The sequence below is a fragment of the Eucyclogobius newberryi genome, unplaced genomic scaffold (assembly GCF_026437365.1).
Source record: "Eucyclogobius newberryi isolate DKJ021-1_F unplaced genomic scaffold, fEucNew1.0.hap1 SCAF_12, whole genome shotgun sequence".
Taxonomy (NCBI): Eukaryota; Metazoa; Chordata; class Actinopteri; order Gobiiformes; family Gobiidae; genus Eucyclogobius; species Eucyclogobius newberryi.
In genome coordinates, this window is record NW_027315746.1 from 14065430 (window position 1) to 14081678 (window position 16249).

General features: G+C 38.4%; 1 protein-coding gene across 1 annotated transcript in view; it reads left to right on the forward strand.

Moving 5' to 3' along the window:
- The window catches only part of egfra (epidermal growth factor receptor a (erythroblastic leukemia viral (v-erb-b) oncogene homolog, avian)), a 74355-nt gene continuing 58106 nt past the window's right edge, over nt 1–16249 (forward strand). The window contains exon 1 of the mRNA XM_072440880.1: nt 1–180. Within this exon, the coding sequence (XP_072296981.1) occupies nt 96–180 (85 nt within the window). The 5' untranslated portion in view covers nt 1–95. The remainder of the gene's footprint in view (nt 181–16249) is intronic.

The window sequence follows — 16249 nt, forward strand, 5'->3', positions numbered from 1 at the left end:
TGGACGTGTGTTTGACCCGCGGAATACCGTCGTTTGTCGCCATGGAATGACACCTTTTTGCACCGGAGGACGTCCACAACTAAGTAAAGTTCACGATGGCGACACGTTTTCTCCTCCGCTCCCTCACGCTCACCTTCTGGCTCTTCTTCCTCGGATGTCGCGGTCTTGCGGAAAAGAAAGGTCAGTTTGTTTGTTTGTTTGTTTGTTTGTTGTGCTTTGGACGTCACTTTTTGAGCCGGACATTCCCATAAATCAGTGCGACGCGACTCTCCGCTCGTCGTGGCGCGCGCGCGGTGGAAAGTTCCAACAGCGTGAGAAAAGACAAAAGTTGTGAAAAGCTCCAGTGTTTTCATTGTGCGACGTTCCACTCAACACGGAGGCTTAACCAGAGCATATTTCCACACACAAGACGCTGAAAATCATGAAAAGCAGGTCTGTGATTGTGTTGCGTAAAGGTTCACGACAAGGTGCCAGAACTTGCAGCAGTTCAACGATGATGCTGCAGGACGGAGCGGGTTGTGCAATATACTTACTTTTATTGTTGTTATCTCCTAAATATGAGATTGCAACTTTCTGTTTTGCACTATGACAGTTTTTTTATGGCGAGTTTGTCAAGTCTTAGCTGTATGTTTGGATTGCATATTTGTTGGTGATGTAAACTGGGCCAAGGACGTGAGGGAATTAAAACTTGTTGGAATTAAAACTTGTTGGAATTAAAACGTGTTGGAGGATTGACGTTCTTTGGCATCCATGCAGTTGTTATTGGTTTTTGGGGTTTGGGATTACAACACTACACTGTGCAATTTTGAGAAACTGTAAGCTTCCACTGTAGTAAGGTCAATTAGACACATATAGTTGTGATTCATGTGTTGTTCAGCTTTCTGTAAACTTCATTTTAGGTCAAGATTCCGTTTTAATTGACTAAAATATAAGTAATATGAAATGTATCCACCCACAGAGTTGACTGTGACGTATCACTTCTGGAGCTAAATGAAAATAACTACAATCTTGGGATTTTAGTGCAACTTTCTCATTGATTAAACTGCGTATCACACAATGACATTAAGGTCTCAGACGGGCTTTCAGTTACATTATTATTTCCCACTGTAAATATGTCTTTCCATTTACAATCTGCGGCGGGGCATTGAGATACAAAGCATTTCTGCCCAACTTTATGCATTCTAATCTGTGGCAGACTGCGCTGTTTTGACATTTGTGGTCATTTTGTGGCATTTTAATCTTTTTCATGGTATGTTTTCCCACGTTTTGCCTATAAATGGATGCAAAGTCAGGAGGTTGGAAGGACATTTATTTGCTCCACATGTCGTTTGAATGATTCTTGCCCCCATAAAGACCACACATGGGGGAGAGAAAGTGACCAGAAGTCTCATTTTACTTTCTGTAATTACTGTTATTCATCATCATTGTACTACTCATGATGACTGCAGTCAGAGATGCCAACTCTACATGTGTGTCCTGTGTCCCTCAGACGCAAACCGGCCTTTTCTTCCTTTTGTGTAAACCATAACAAATCAAAAATGTTTGTGGGACAACAAGACAAGAGTCCCTAAATATTTCGGAGCCTCTAATCAAAACGGGAAAGCGCTCTGGACACACTGTGCCCACTATAAGGATTTTGGTGGATTTTTATTAAGATTGTAAAAGATAAAAAATGTGCGGTGGTACAGTGTTCCGGTATAGTGTTCACGTGGTTTAATTATGCTCCGTCTTTTGTGATGTGGCATTGGCAGCACATGACGTAATCTGAGCTGCTGCTGCTGCTGCTGTTGTTGTTGTTGTTGTTGTTGGGACAGACAGATGGTGTGTGGTGTTTTTCAAGCACACCATGTATATTTTACACCTGGACAAAGTGAACCATTCTTGTTTCAAAGTTATAAAACACATCAAAATGTAGGATTGTGATGTGACTAAAGAAGCCTTGTTAACCAAAGTTTCTTTTTGTAAATTGTAGCTGGTGAAGTAACATATTATTACTACAATATTACATTTTTGATAAGTCCTATATGCATTTATAGTTTTCTACATAAGTTACTACCCTATTTTGCAAAAGAAAAATAGGAAAAGGGTTAACACATGAGAGAGGGTGTGGCACTTGCAATAATACCAGCATTTGAACAATAAGCTAACCATATTTTCTGCTTTTACCATTGTCTCGAACCGTCGTTATTTCACAGAAAACCATGGCTTTATATATTTTATTGTGCTCTGGAATCAAACAATGTAAAATGTCATCTAGTTTGATATAAAATATGCATATGAAACATTTTACTTTTTTACTCTCTGCTTGCCCTTAATTTTATGCAAACTTTGATCTAATGATGTGACAGGAGAAGCATTTTGGTTGCTAGGACATTGGCCAGTGAGGACATCTGGCCAGCTGTTTACACGTACGTAAGTGTAAATCAGTGAGCTCATGGGCCCTTTTATCTCCGCTAAAAGCACTGAGGGGTCTCTAACTCTCGATATGTTTCACACCACAGGGAGAGACGGAGAAGAGCTTATTCCAGTAAAATCAAAATATAACGGGCCAATTTCCTGTCATTAAATCCAAGTCCCCTTTATCAGTGTGACAGCGTGGAGGATGTTTACACAAGGCCACCTCTGCAGCGGGTTGTTAGCTGTGGATGCGAGCCACCGTGCACCTGACCGTAGACGTTTGGCCCGTAGAACTGCACCTGCCGGTCTCACGTGGACGATCGGACTCTACAGCACTCGTGACAATTCAGACAAGGCTCCATGTCACACGTCTGCTTCTGTACTCGCATTATATTGGTCTAAATATAACAAGATGGGCCTCTTGTTTGAAAAAAGAAGTATATAGCTCATGCATCAGCTGTAACGTCAATAGATTTTAGGCCCAAAAATATGAATAATAAATAAGACACAGTTTTAATGTGCGTAGTTGAGTAGTAGTTTGTCACTTCACACAGCAGTCGAGTACAGGCAATAACTGGACTGGATAAAGCCCTTAATACTCTGCGACTGAGCTCCAGCTGTGAAGATTAAATTATATTATTTGTGTTATTAATCAAGTCCGTTATCAAAGTTCCCGGCAGGTGACTAAGCCGCTGTGAGAAAGATCAGACTAATCATAGAGCCGTGTCAGAATTTAAATCGTTAATCCTGTGCGCCTCTGCCACCAGATAACCCGCTTAAATAAATATGCTTTGACACAATTACAGTTCTTTGAGTTCTCCACGCTGAGGATGATAGGGAGATAAGTGAGGTCATGGCTGGGCATTGTTCACTATAGACTATAGTGGACCATGGAATCAGACAGGAAGTGAGGGGTGGCTCTGAGGTGCCAGACGCTATTCAGAAATTCTATGAAATGTTCCTGGACCTTTAAAGACGTAACCTGAGAATAGTTTGAGGTTATTTTAAAACATTCCTCAACGAAGATATACGTCGGTGGTTTTACAGTAAAGTTTGTGGCCGTATGATTTTTCTTCTGGAACTTCTTTAGTATCCAAAAACTGCACCATTGTTGGGCTGTGCAATTAATCAAATTTAACTGAGACGGAGCTTTTCCAATCTTGTTATTCCATATAGTGCAGCTTTATTTGTATTTTCTTTCAGCTAATTAAAAAAAAACAATGTTAATTTGAGAAAAGTAACGCATCTAACGCAACTGTATTTTGCCGAGTACGACGACCACGTTGTACATATTTGCATCCAAACAACTTCAAACACCTGCAAAACTACTGAGCGCCTCTGTAGTGCAGCTCTGTTTCCCTCCGTGTACCGACTAAGTACTTTCTCAGCGTGTTGTTGCGCAGCCTTCTCCTCCGCCTGCTGCTTTCACCATCACTTCTGCAGAATCGTGCTGTTACTTTTCATTAGGGCCCACGCTCGGCCTCAGATAGATGTCTGTAGTGAAATGTGCATTATGATCCCATGTAATCCTAGAGCCCCTTGTCTGCGTTTCAGCTCTGGAGTGGCCTCGCCTGGTGCTACTGCTGCTGCGTGCCCCGTTTTTGACGATTCTACCAGACTTTGAGCTTAGTGCAGAGCAGACACTGTTTAAAATATGGGCTTTTCTACACCAGGCAGAGATTTGAACTTAAATAACAGATCTGCCTTCTAGTGTTCCAATTTTTATCCAGGCTTGGCACTGTTAAAATTGGCCATAGGGCTGCAACCATTAATTTACTTATCATGAGTAGTTGGCTATTAAAAATAATCATAGTCAAATGTTTAATGATTGTTATTGTATTCTAGACTATACAGACTTTGAAAAACGTGCAATAAGACATCGTATAACACAGACAGAAGCATTATTCTGTTAAAAGAATGTTAAAATCTCAAAAAAAGAATAAAACCATTCAGATTTTCATCAACAATACACTCTCTAGCCAGAAGTCTTCAGTCACCCTATTTCAAGCTTTATTTTGTTGATAAAAACATCTCAATACACCATTTACTCGTCGACTGGTAAAATAATCGCTTGTGACAGCCCTAATTAGCAATAACTGTTGTGAAAATGTCTGTCATTAGAAAAGAAATAAAGAACTATAAATCTACAGCTGCATTTGGAAAAACACCTTGCATCAAAATAAGGACTAAACCGCGAATAAACCTGGAGCTAAAACTGAACTAGACCAGGACAAGACCAAGGCCAAAAAAACAATCAATTAACCACGTGAACGGACCCTAAAATTCAACATTGTGATACTGAATGCGTGCACATTTTGGTCATAAACGTTGAGTAATCGTCGACATGTCCCGCTCTCCTTCCTCTGTCTGTTTTTGATAAAGTGCATCATGTCTGGCGGTTGGGGCTTTTTAAGTGCTTCTGTTCCTGAACTTGGGTTTCATGGCGGGACAATGGCCTCTCTGTGGATGCAGCAGGTTATCGTTCACGGGGCTGACACTTAAGTCGAGCCGGAGCGTTGGGTGCCACCGCGCCGCAGACGGGAACAAGACAAGAGGAAACTGGACTAAAGCCTTGTCCTTTTAAATTGTGTTCTTTGCCAAACACTGCTGCTTTGTTTCGGCCCCAATATCAGAGCGCACCTGTGTGGACGGTCATTTCAAGTCTGAGTTGTGGTCAAAACTTACCAGACTCAACAATGTCTCTTTTTACATGTGTTTTCTATAAACAATGGTTATTCTATGTCTCTGAAAACGGCCGCAAATGATGAAGAAAACAATTTGCACTGGGAGTGTATGAAATTAAATGTGATCCATCAGAAATGTGATGAGCTGGGCCCATAGAGGCTTGATTGTGGTTCAAAAAATATTACAGCAATTAATACATTGTAAAATTAACCACAAAAGGGCAGACATATCACTTAGATACAATAAAAAGTGTGTTCTTTTGACAGCTTTCTGGATTTGTGCCTTATGTTCTTGACAAAAACTGTCAAAGCAAAATAGTAATAAGGACAATGAATGAGTTGTCCTAATCTTAATAATGTTATATTGAAAAAAGCCATAGATTATTTGGTTAATCCATAACTTTGAGAATTCGGGTCCCAATATAATCATAAGACCTGAAAAATACCAATTCTGATCCTTTTTAGAGGGAAAAATAAAGCATTTCCATTCGAGTATTGTGCAAAAAAATACATTTAAATTTTGTTTATTGTCAAATTAAAATTACTTCATCGTTCAGAAAGTTTGATTTAATTAACATAGACATAAAAAATAGACATAAATAATTGTGAACATTCATCATATTTCACACACTAAAATATTTTATTGTGACATCCCTTTTCCTGTGCTGTACATTGACCACACCAGTCACATGGTATTACTGATTGAGCTGGTTTACACTGGTTTGTTTTTACTTGGTAACGTAGTCATCCGCTGCGTTTATGGTGTTTCCATGATCCAGCAGTGATGCACAAGTGGAAAGTGATCCAGGAATTTAGGTTTGGAAAAAGCCCTAAGTTAATCTCCTCCTCTGATCAGGTGCAGCAGGGAAAGGGAAAAGAGTAAAGCTCCAGCACAAACAAGACACTTTAGTGTAACATCATGTATGTCCTCAACAATAGAGTTTGAAGAGATTCATATTTTCTCTTTGAAATGAATTAAAAAGAAAAACATTAGATTTTTTTTAATGTCAAAGAAAGTATAGTATGGTAAAATTGACTTTTACTTTGAACCAAGGATGTCAAGATTATTAGGTTAATTGTTAGTTAGATAATTGTGATTATTCAGGTCAATATATAATCATAAGAACCAAAAAATATTAATTTTGACCATTTTAGAAACAAAATTAAGTATGTTTTGTTCAATTTATCATCCAAAAAGAGACCAAAATGTAAATAACTTTTTATCTGGCTGTTTTTGTTACATTTAACTTGATTTTGGTTTTCAGAAAGTTGAATTCTGTAAAGTCGGTCACAAATTTGAGGAATAATAACATGTCAGACCACAGGAATGAAAGAAAATGAGAGATTTCACTGTTATTTGATTACAGTCTCAATAATTGTGAATAATTGTGATGTTTTTCTCATAATAATCTTAACACTAAAATTTGACATCCTGACTTTGAACTTGAGAAAGGACAAATTTATCAGGTGCTGGGACAGATGCCTGACTGGCTTTTTTATTCTCGGGTTTAAGATAAGATTAGATAAGATAACCTTTATTTGTCCCACAATGGTGAAATTCCACTGTTGCTAAACAGATCTAGTACAGAAACAGATTAGGCGCAGAAGTATCATAATAAAGAAACAGATAACTTAAGAAACTCTTTATGATTATGACAGTATTGCACATGATGATCCTTTGGGCTACTCTATTGCTTTTTTATTTGTCTTTATGCTTGATCTGTTTGTTCTGTTTTTTATGTTGTGAAAAAAGAAAAGAAACTTTCCAAATCATGTTCTGTTGAGTCATCTTCTGCCTGAGTTGAGAGATATTACTAAGTATGTTCCTTAAAAGTAAATCTGTCCTGCTTTCTCCTCGTCCAATGCTTCGTTCCTGTTTGGAACCAGAGCAGGTGTCCGCATCAAAGTCAACAGAGTGCCGGGCCAAACTACATAAGCAGTACATAGTCTTACATTTGTGTTAGTGAGGTTTCTGTCTTTAGTGAGCTGGTGCTTTGATGTGGAGACGTTTTTGCTGAGGCAGAGTTTATGCGCTTCGGGGCAGAGAGGGAAATTGGGCAGAACTATATGTTTTTACTTTCATCTTGGTTCAGATTCATGATTGTAACTCCGCAGTCTCACTCCACATCTATTAACTTTGGATCCACATCGAACAAAGCTTTTCTTACACATGGAATGGTTTAACTTTTCCATTTAGCCTGGACTTACAGGGCAGTAAATGAGTGATTGTGTCTTTATGTTATTGCTATGAAATGATAGAAGGCGATTCATTTTTGACTCAAATATTATTATACATTAAACATTAACTCAATGTTGTTAGTAGAGGTGGGCAACAGTGTTGGGAAAGTTCACTTTCTACATGAACTAGTTCAACAGTTCATAGTTCACACATTTTAAAATGAACTCGTTCAGTTCATATTCATAATTCAAAATGTTGAACTAAGTTCACAGCTCCAAAAAATTAACTTGTTCAGTTCTTTTTTCAATATTATGCTATACTGTTTCTAAATTATTTCCACAGCCCAAATACAACCACAGGCAGCAATTATTGTATTAGTTTAATGCTGAAACTATGTGTCAGATTTCATCTTCATATCCAATTTTGAATCCTTCCCCAGGATTTACATTCACATTGAAGGGACAGACTTCCCCAGAGGCAAAATTTGCACAGAAATGCAGATTGTTCCCACTCTAACCGACCTTATCATAAAACTCGCATAACTGGTCGTAGGGTGACTCCTTACTGCTCTGTTGCTGTCGCTGCTTTCAGTTTTGATGCACATGCGCAGTGCGGTGAGACTCGCGAAATCTGTCTGCTCTATCGGCCTCTACAACTCTGGAGCTCTCACACTTGTCAGACACAGGCTCTTTTTGGACAACATAATGGTGTGTTTTTCACCTGGAAGTCTCTAGAAATATGACATCTTATTGAACGAAATTAAAAAGAACGAAGGTGCCGTTCACAGACACCAGAATGAACGCGTTCACAGTCTCGTTCGTCAGCAGTAATACAGTGCGTTCAATTCACATTCACCAAAATTATGAACGCGTTCATGAACTTTCGTTCAATGAACGCGTTCAGGCACAACACTGGTGGGCAATATATGAAAGTTTAGATCATATTGTGAATGTTGAGGAGTACATAGTTTACAGTAAAAATGCTACAAATACTGATTAAAAATAAAATTGAGGTGTTGTAAACTTTCATATAATTGTATAAGGTGATATTTCTGCACTTTTTGGATCAATTTAACAGACATTTAACATTTAACTGATAAATTAACCTCAACAAATACTTTTAAAGACATATTTTAACATATTTCTGTTGGATTGACCTAATAATGTCGGACTATTGCTATCAGGAGACTGTTAAAAAATATCAAAACATTCATTTTTGCCAGTATCGTCCACCCCCAACTGATAGGAGATACGGAATATGTGATGAATCAGATACAGAATTGTGATGATTCATCCCACAAAACTTAAAAAATTAAGGAGGGATGCATTTTGTAAAGGTTTCCGGTGTGAGACAACACTATATTGCATCGTGGTTCATCTATTGCGTGTCATAATTGATACCGTTTCCAAATTTACTTAGATACTTTAGCTTTTTCTGGGACGTGCCATCCCTCTTTCTTCACTGGCGTCCTGTAGGTGTGGCCTCTGCTTTAACAGCCCGAGGTCATGTTGTGGACTACTTTTCATCCAGAAGAGGAATCCCCCATCGGGACGAGAACAATGGCTTTACAAACAAAACATCTTCCCCTGAATATTTTTGAAGAACTCCTTGAGAAAAGGGCGGGGCCTGATCCTTGAACCCGCACTTCCCTAAGCGCAGTTAGCCTAGCTTCCTGTGTGGTCCAATGTATTTAACTTAAGTTATGGCTAATTTGTCACATTTGTGTCGTATTAGTGCTTATGTATCACCTCAAGATTCAACATATTTAAGCTTTCATGTCAGCCTGCACCTAAATATATTCCAAAAAGATTAACTGCTCTGTTTTGCATCAGTTTGCATTGGCAGTGATCCCCAATGCAAATACTAAGGTTTTACCATTTTGTGCAGACAGAAAACAACTTGGCACACAGTCTGCAGTGCTTTACTGTTTTGAATGCACAAAGTGGATCAAAACGGTCTCTTTAGGAACTATAATACTCCAACAAACATGATTCTGTGGCTGAAACGTAATGGCTAATTTTGGTTCACAGTCCACAGTAAAGCTGCATGAATAAGTGCAATTGAAAGTGATATTTGTACGATATAATGGCTAATCTAAAAGACTCCTGTACAAAACCTGTAATAAATTCGACCTTTACAAACAGGTTCTGAAATGCTTGATGTGTGTTACATATATTAAATTACATTACATTGTTACACTTCTCTCAACGTTAGTTCCCCTAATTGAAACTTGATAAGATATTTAAATTTTGATTTCACAATACTGTTCTGTTGTGCTTTTGGTGGGATACCAGATATTGACAGAATCTAAAACCAATACTAGATACACATTTCAACAAATATCAGTACTAAAAAAACCAACAACACATAAATAGGACAAACATTGACCTTTCCTGAATAGTCTTAAATAAGATCTATCATAGACCACATGGTAATATTCAAAAAACTGCTATTATTTAGGTAAAAATAACATTCTGTTGTATAAAAGTGTTTGTGGACTATAATTGTGGCATTGTCAGAATCAGTCTTGAGTTTTTGCCGTTATAAGATGTAATTCTATGCCTATTATTAACTTATTTATAGCTGCAACGGGAGCAGTGACCAGACTTGTCTAATAGTTTTCATCTAATAACTTTAGAAAATGACTGCACGGGTATTAAGGAATTACACGCCCCATTTGCAGGGTGTGGTGAGGTGACAATCACAGCTCTGTCTTATGTACCTTTCCTATGTTTGATCAAAAGGAGGTAAAGCAAACACGAAATGGGAGCAGGAAGGTTTTGTGTTTTTTACGGTACACTTGTTTCTCAAAATCCACCCCTGGAAACTGGCTTCAGCTCACTATAGTGTTTCCTATGCACAAAGTCAACATTGAGAAAGGGTTGTTAGCTGATACCTGTATCGCCTGTGGGTTGTTTCTGCTCTAGACCCTGTGTCACATATTTGAACTGGCCTGGCACAGACCGGAGGCAGGGTGCAAGAGCAGAAGTCTAAGCTTACACTTTCATTCTGTGCCGCTGGCCTTCAAACACCGAGCCAAGAAGAGCTCACAAAAATGTCAATATGTACTTTTTTTGTTCTCATGTTTTAGCCAAAATACATTCAACTGCCAACATTAGAAAAGCATTGGCAGAAAGAGGTGAAAGACATGTGGAAAAGCATATACACATAACTATTAAAACACTATTAAAACAAGAATTAATAATAAAATGGTGAAATATAGGTCTGAATATCGAGGCCTCAACCAAAGCGCAACTTCTTCAAGATAAATAGATTCATAGTCACTTAAGGGTGGTTAATGTTGATAAAATGTAGATCTCGATATGTGTTTGGAGTACCCAATAACTATAGTCAGGCGATATTATGTCAATTCAACAGAAATGTGTTGAAACAAGTCTTTAAACAAAAGGGAAATGTCTGTAACATGAATCACAGATGTGCAGAAATATCACCTTATTTGCCTGGAATCTATAATACACACTTCTTCTAATCTATGCAAAGAGAGAGTCTTGTCACTTCTCCCTCCATCCTGCCTCGAGTAAAACTATAACTGTGATGCAGGTTAAATGACAAGTTTTTAGGTCATCTACCATTTAGAACAAAATCAAACATCTCTCACTTCAGATTAAGAGAGTTTTGTGCTTCGTTCATTGATTCTACAGAAATTCGCAGTCGTTATTCAGTCCATGGGATTTATTTTCCTCTTTTCTTCCTCATAAGCAAGCAGCCGTATGTGTTTGGATATGGGCCGACCGTGCGTGTCCCTGATTGCCCTATCCACCTGTCAATCGCACCCATCTGAACTCGCGGAGCTTACAGAGTGACCAGACTGATATCGATCTGTTTACAAAATATAAAGAGATTTCATTCTGGATTTTTGATCTAATCACCTCATTCCCTTATTTGAAACTTTACAACATCATTATTTTTTTTGAGATAAGCTCTTTATGTAGCGTGTTGTTCTATAAATTATGTTCTCTATAATCACACTTTGCATATCTTAGAAACAACATTCATAAGACTATCTAAATCCAAAATGAATCCAGGCTTTTAGATAGGATTTGAAAACACCTCGTCCAAATAATTGTGTCCGGGGGTACGGGGGCCGACTCGGCGAAAAAACGAGTGGCTTCGGCATTCTCCGGACAACGGCTCGGCAGCCAATCAGAGCCAAGCACACAAATTTCGTCGACCAATCAGCGCGCAGCATGCAAATTTTCTCTTGTAAACAGTAAACTGTAATGGCGGACTATTGTCAAACGCTTCCCGGCCCGATTTAATGATGATATTCCCTTTTTTTCTAAAATGTATTCATAAAATGGCCGTCCCTGCACTCGAAAATGCCCGTCCACATTTTAAAATACCCCGTCCAAAATACGGGAGGACGGGTCTGTATCTAAAAGCCTGAATGAATCCTATCATCAGTCCTATACCTCAGTCTTATGTCTTTACAAATGTGTTTTTTATGCCTTTGCCATGCACATTGTCCAATGAATAGATTCCTGCTTCTTTTCTGTGGACCAAACTTAACTCTCTGCTCTGCTGGATCCCCAAATCACTGGACAAAGGGTGCTTTATTTATGAGTGAGTATTCTCTGACACAGGCTTATCTGTCTTCCTCTGACCTTAACTTGCCATGTGGACACGACTTTACGGCTTTGTGTCAACACAGAGGAGAATGGCATTTTTAGTGACCCTAAGCGCAAGGAAAGACCCTAAAGTCCGACTGAATCCATTTAGCTGTTTGTGCGATTAGACAAAGACGGACAACAAGGAAGCGCTTTAATCATCATTATCTGAGGCCTGTTTGGAAATGGTTGAATTAGAGCTTCTCCACTGAGATTCAAACCAGGGAATTTCTCACTCTTGTCGAGTCACAATAGAGGAGGAATCTTCAAAAAACAAATCTCTCAGTTAAAGGTGCACTGCATGGAGACGTGATTTTGCCTGGAATGTTCCACAGTATGACATGTTGTTTTAATTTGTATAGTATATAGTATAGTCGTTAATATGTTTTATTGCTCAAAAATACCCTGAAATGCAAGAGCGGTGTCCTCTCGCCACAGCAATTACATCTCCATGGAGACAAGCAGGTGTGGTACCCTCCATCAGAAATGTTACGCACTGCATCTTTAACGTTCCTTGTGCTGCTGGAGTTGAAAAATGTCTGGATAATGACGGTATTATTAACATATTATAACATATAACATTATTTATATTATAACATATTTTGGACATCATTAGCTTGAGTAATCTGGCTAAACACAGCCTTCTAAAAATAATGCAAATCACAAAAATCAGTTAATAATAAAGATATCCAATTCAATATGGTGCTGTGTGTTTAATCTGACCTCTCTCTTCAGGAATTTTTATCAGTATCATAAAACATATCTCGCCCGTGCCACTAAATTCATAGCTGACTCCCTCCTACAAGTGCTGTTACTCAGCCAACTATGTTTTCTATACTTCATCCTCCAGCTTTCCTAATTGCTCTTTTAGTTTCAACAACACCGATGCTTCGTTGGGCTCAAAATTAATTTCCTGAAGGGGACGTTGAGCGGAACATCTTCATTACCACATGTTTTCACAATTGTAACCAGAGGCCTGTAAAAAGAAGGAATCCATTTGGGTTTGCCTCCCATAAAACACACGCAGCTGACCCAACCATGCCAAGATTGTCCAATAAAGCATCAGAAAGGACTATATACTTAAATACCCATGCACTGGTTTGTGTCACCGCAGCTTGACATTTAAAATCACCATTAATTTGACGGTACAGGACATATTTATAAGTACACCTGTTATAATGCTATTGAATGCTTATCTACACAATGGACTCAACAATATAAGTTTGTCTCTGATTTTAATAAAGTCTGTCAAATCATGCTAATAGTTCAGTACATTTTCTGTGGCCTATCATACAGTATTTGTACATTGACAGTATATTTAAGAGTCAGTTAATTCAGTCATTATACATATTTATTTTTTATTAGGCCAGTTTTAGCTATATAATTACGGTCAATTAACTATGTGAACTAATGAGTGGCTGCTCTGGTTTCATAGATATTTGTCTTAATTTGTATGGCATATTTTTTATTCCGCTGCTTGTACTTTTGCATTCCAACTGGGAATTTCCCCAAAATAAAGCTTCTCTTATCTTATTTTTTGCACATCACAATAACTTAAAGGTGCACTGCGTGACTTTTCAATTGAAGGGTGAATTTTCTTTCACTATGTGTCATTAAACGTGTCTTTCAATTGCTGCATGCATTCTTACTGTGTGCAGACTCACCTCTCCACAGATCTAACCTATAACTTGGCCTGGTGGAATCATCTAAGCTATAGCATCATAGAGACAAAACGAAGCCCAATACTCTAGAGATGCACCGATCAATCGGCCGCCGATTAAAAAAGCCGGTTTTATGTCCAACCGGCCGGTCACTTTCGAAATTTCCGTTTTTTGGCCGATTTAAACTGACCCGCATGCGCAGTGCGTAGCAGCTCAACGCGCCCAGAGCAAAACAGCTAAAAACTAGCAAGACTTATTCAGACCGCAGCGGCCAAAGTGTCCAGTTTACATTCAAAGTCTATGTAAACGCGCGTCGAACACCTCCTGCGTTTTCTGCGGCGCGATTCCTGCTTTTTCGGCGTTTCCGCTCTAGACGTTTTGTCAGGCGTATAAGCTTCAAGACGTTAAAATTGTTCACCACAGAAAAGTTCAGATTTGTTCAACTTTTCTGCGGCAAGGCGGCGCAGCAGCCAATCAGAGATGACGCTCCTTTTTTGTTCTTGTTCTGTATATATATATATATTATTTTTATATATAGTTATTTATTTTTCTATTTTTCCACAAAATAAATTACATTTTATATTATAAAACGTGTGTCCTGTATACATGCCCCTTTTTCATAATACTGGGTAGTTAGTGGGAAAATCAGTGGCTAGATAATAAATTGGTATCGGAAAAAAACGTTTTTTGCAGGTCAGACCTCCTAAAATACGGAAATCGGTATCGGCCAAGAATTTTGCAATCGGTACATCTCTACAATATTCTGTAATCCTTTTGGCAACTCCTAGTTTTACAGTAGAACATGTGTGTCTAATAAAGTTACGGGTGAATTTATATTTGTGTCTCCTTTCACTAACAGCTCTTAAGTGTTGTGGTGTAGTTCCAGAACAATGGGATCCACAGACTCAAGTGCAAAGCTGGACCAGAGCCAGATTTAAGGATTGTATTCTCCAGGGAATTCACTATCCACTGTATCAACAACTGCTTCCTGAGCTGATTAAAGACAGTAATATTAACTCTTGTGTTTCAGTATCATTGCCTTAAGCTGCTACAAAGTGAGATTCAATAGAGATTAAAATAGTCCAAGAGGTTGTTTTCTGCAGTGATTTTGCCAACAGCGGAACTTGTGGTATTTGAGAAATGCAGTGTGAATGGGGAGGATAACTTTTCTTTCCCAGAGTCATTCTTACCAGAAGCAAGTCCAACATCTTCCAGAAAACCATGACAATTTGGTCCTGGATTTGAAAATGCTTGGCACCTGTTTGTGTATTAAAAACATCCAAAATATAATCCTTTACGTCTTCAGATTTACAATGTGACTTCTTGGCAATCTGACCATCTGGGGTGAATTACAATGACCAATGATGACGAGCATGGACACTACACACTTAATAAAATATGGAGCGATCGACACAGACACTTCACAGTCAAAGAAATTTAAAGCACGTTTGTCTGTCCAGTGTGTTGCGTTGCACTGTTGCCCAATATATAGCATTATTTCAACACGTTTTCATGACCTTTTTGAAGAATATTAGTATTTATTGTGTTTGAGAGTCAGTTTTATATCTAGCACTAGTGTTACACCTCATGCCAACTCCTATTTTAGTTTTTTTCAGATTTGGACTTGTATAAAAAGCCCAGTGTTTTATAATACATTTCATAGCTGCACGGTATACTGCCGGTTTGTCTTTGTGGAGATGCCATTACTTTGCTTGGAATGTTCCACCGTTAAATTAAACGTTATTATCTTATCATATGTGTGTTTCTGTCCAGCATTTATTTAATTACAAATAAGAAAAACTTTGAAGATCAAATGTTTTTACTCTGACACAGATCTGACCTGCAACTTGGCCTGGAGATGTCATCTGCTTGTGCTCACGGAGATAGATACGTTTACAAAGGTGTCTAAATTATAGATTTTACTGGCTAACGGCCACTGGGGGGCACTCTAGCAGGAAGCACAAGTGTTTGACACACTGTAGAAGAGGACGTCAGGGGACACATCGTGTGTTCTATATTGTAAGCTTCAAAGCGCTGTGGGTTTTGTTACAATCAGACTCATATTCACGGAGAAATGAGTCTAATGAGGAAGTGAATCTAGACGTGGCAGAATACAAAAACACATGGCGTGTAGACATGCAGCTTAGAACATTGAAATTAAATTGAAATGAAACTTTCTTGGTCAGACCTGACACACGGGTCAAAAGACAAAACGTGCATCACTACCATGGACCATTATTCCTGTGTAAATATCTCATCTTACAACACTCAGTCGATGAGTACGAGCTCAGAAGCAGATGAACCAGATGTGAAAACACAGACACAGGTACATCAGTTCACACCGAGGACAGAGGGGACAGTAGACAAAGCCAACCCTCCACCAAAAACGTGTACACACAGTACCTGAAATTGAGTTGAGCGAAAGCCCCTTTTTGCAAACTTAGCTGATTAATTGGGCGTTTGTGATTTATTGGTCGACTAATTATTCAATTTAGATCCAAGAATTATGGGACAACAACAGCAAGGAGAAGGCATAGAAGCTTAAGATTTGGGACTGAATCATGGGGTTAATCCGCCTTAAAATGTAAAATAAATAAACTGTTTTTGAGTATTTTCCAGTATAAATAGTGTGGTTTTAGTACAATTGCAGTTTGAATCATAGTTAGTTCATAGTGATAATTAATCATTTTGAAACATCCA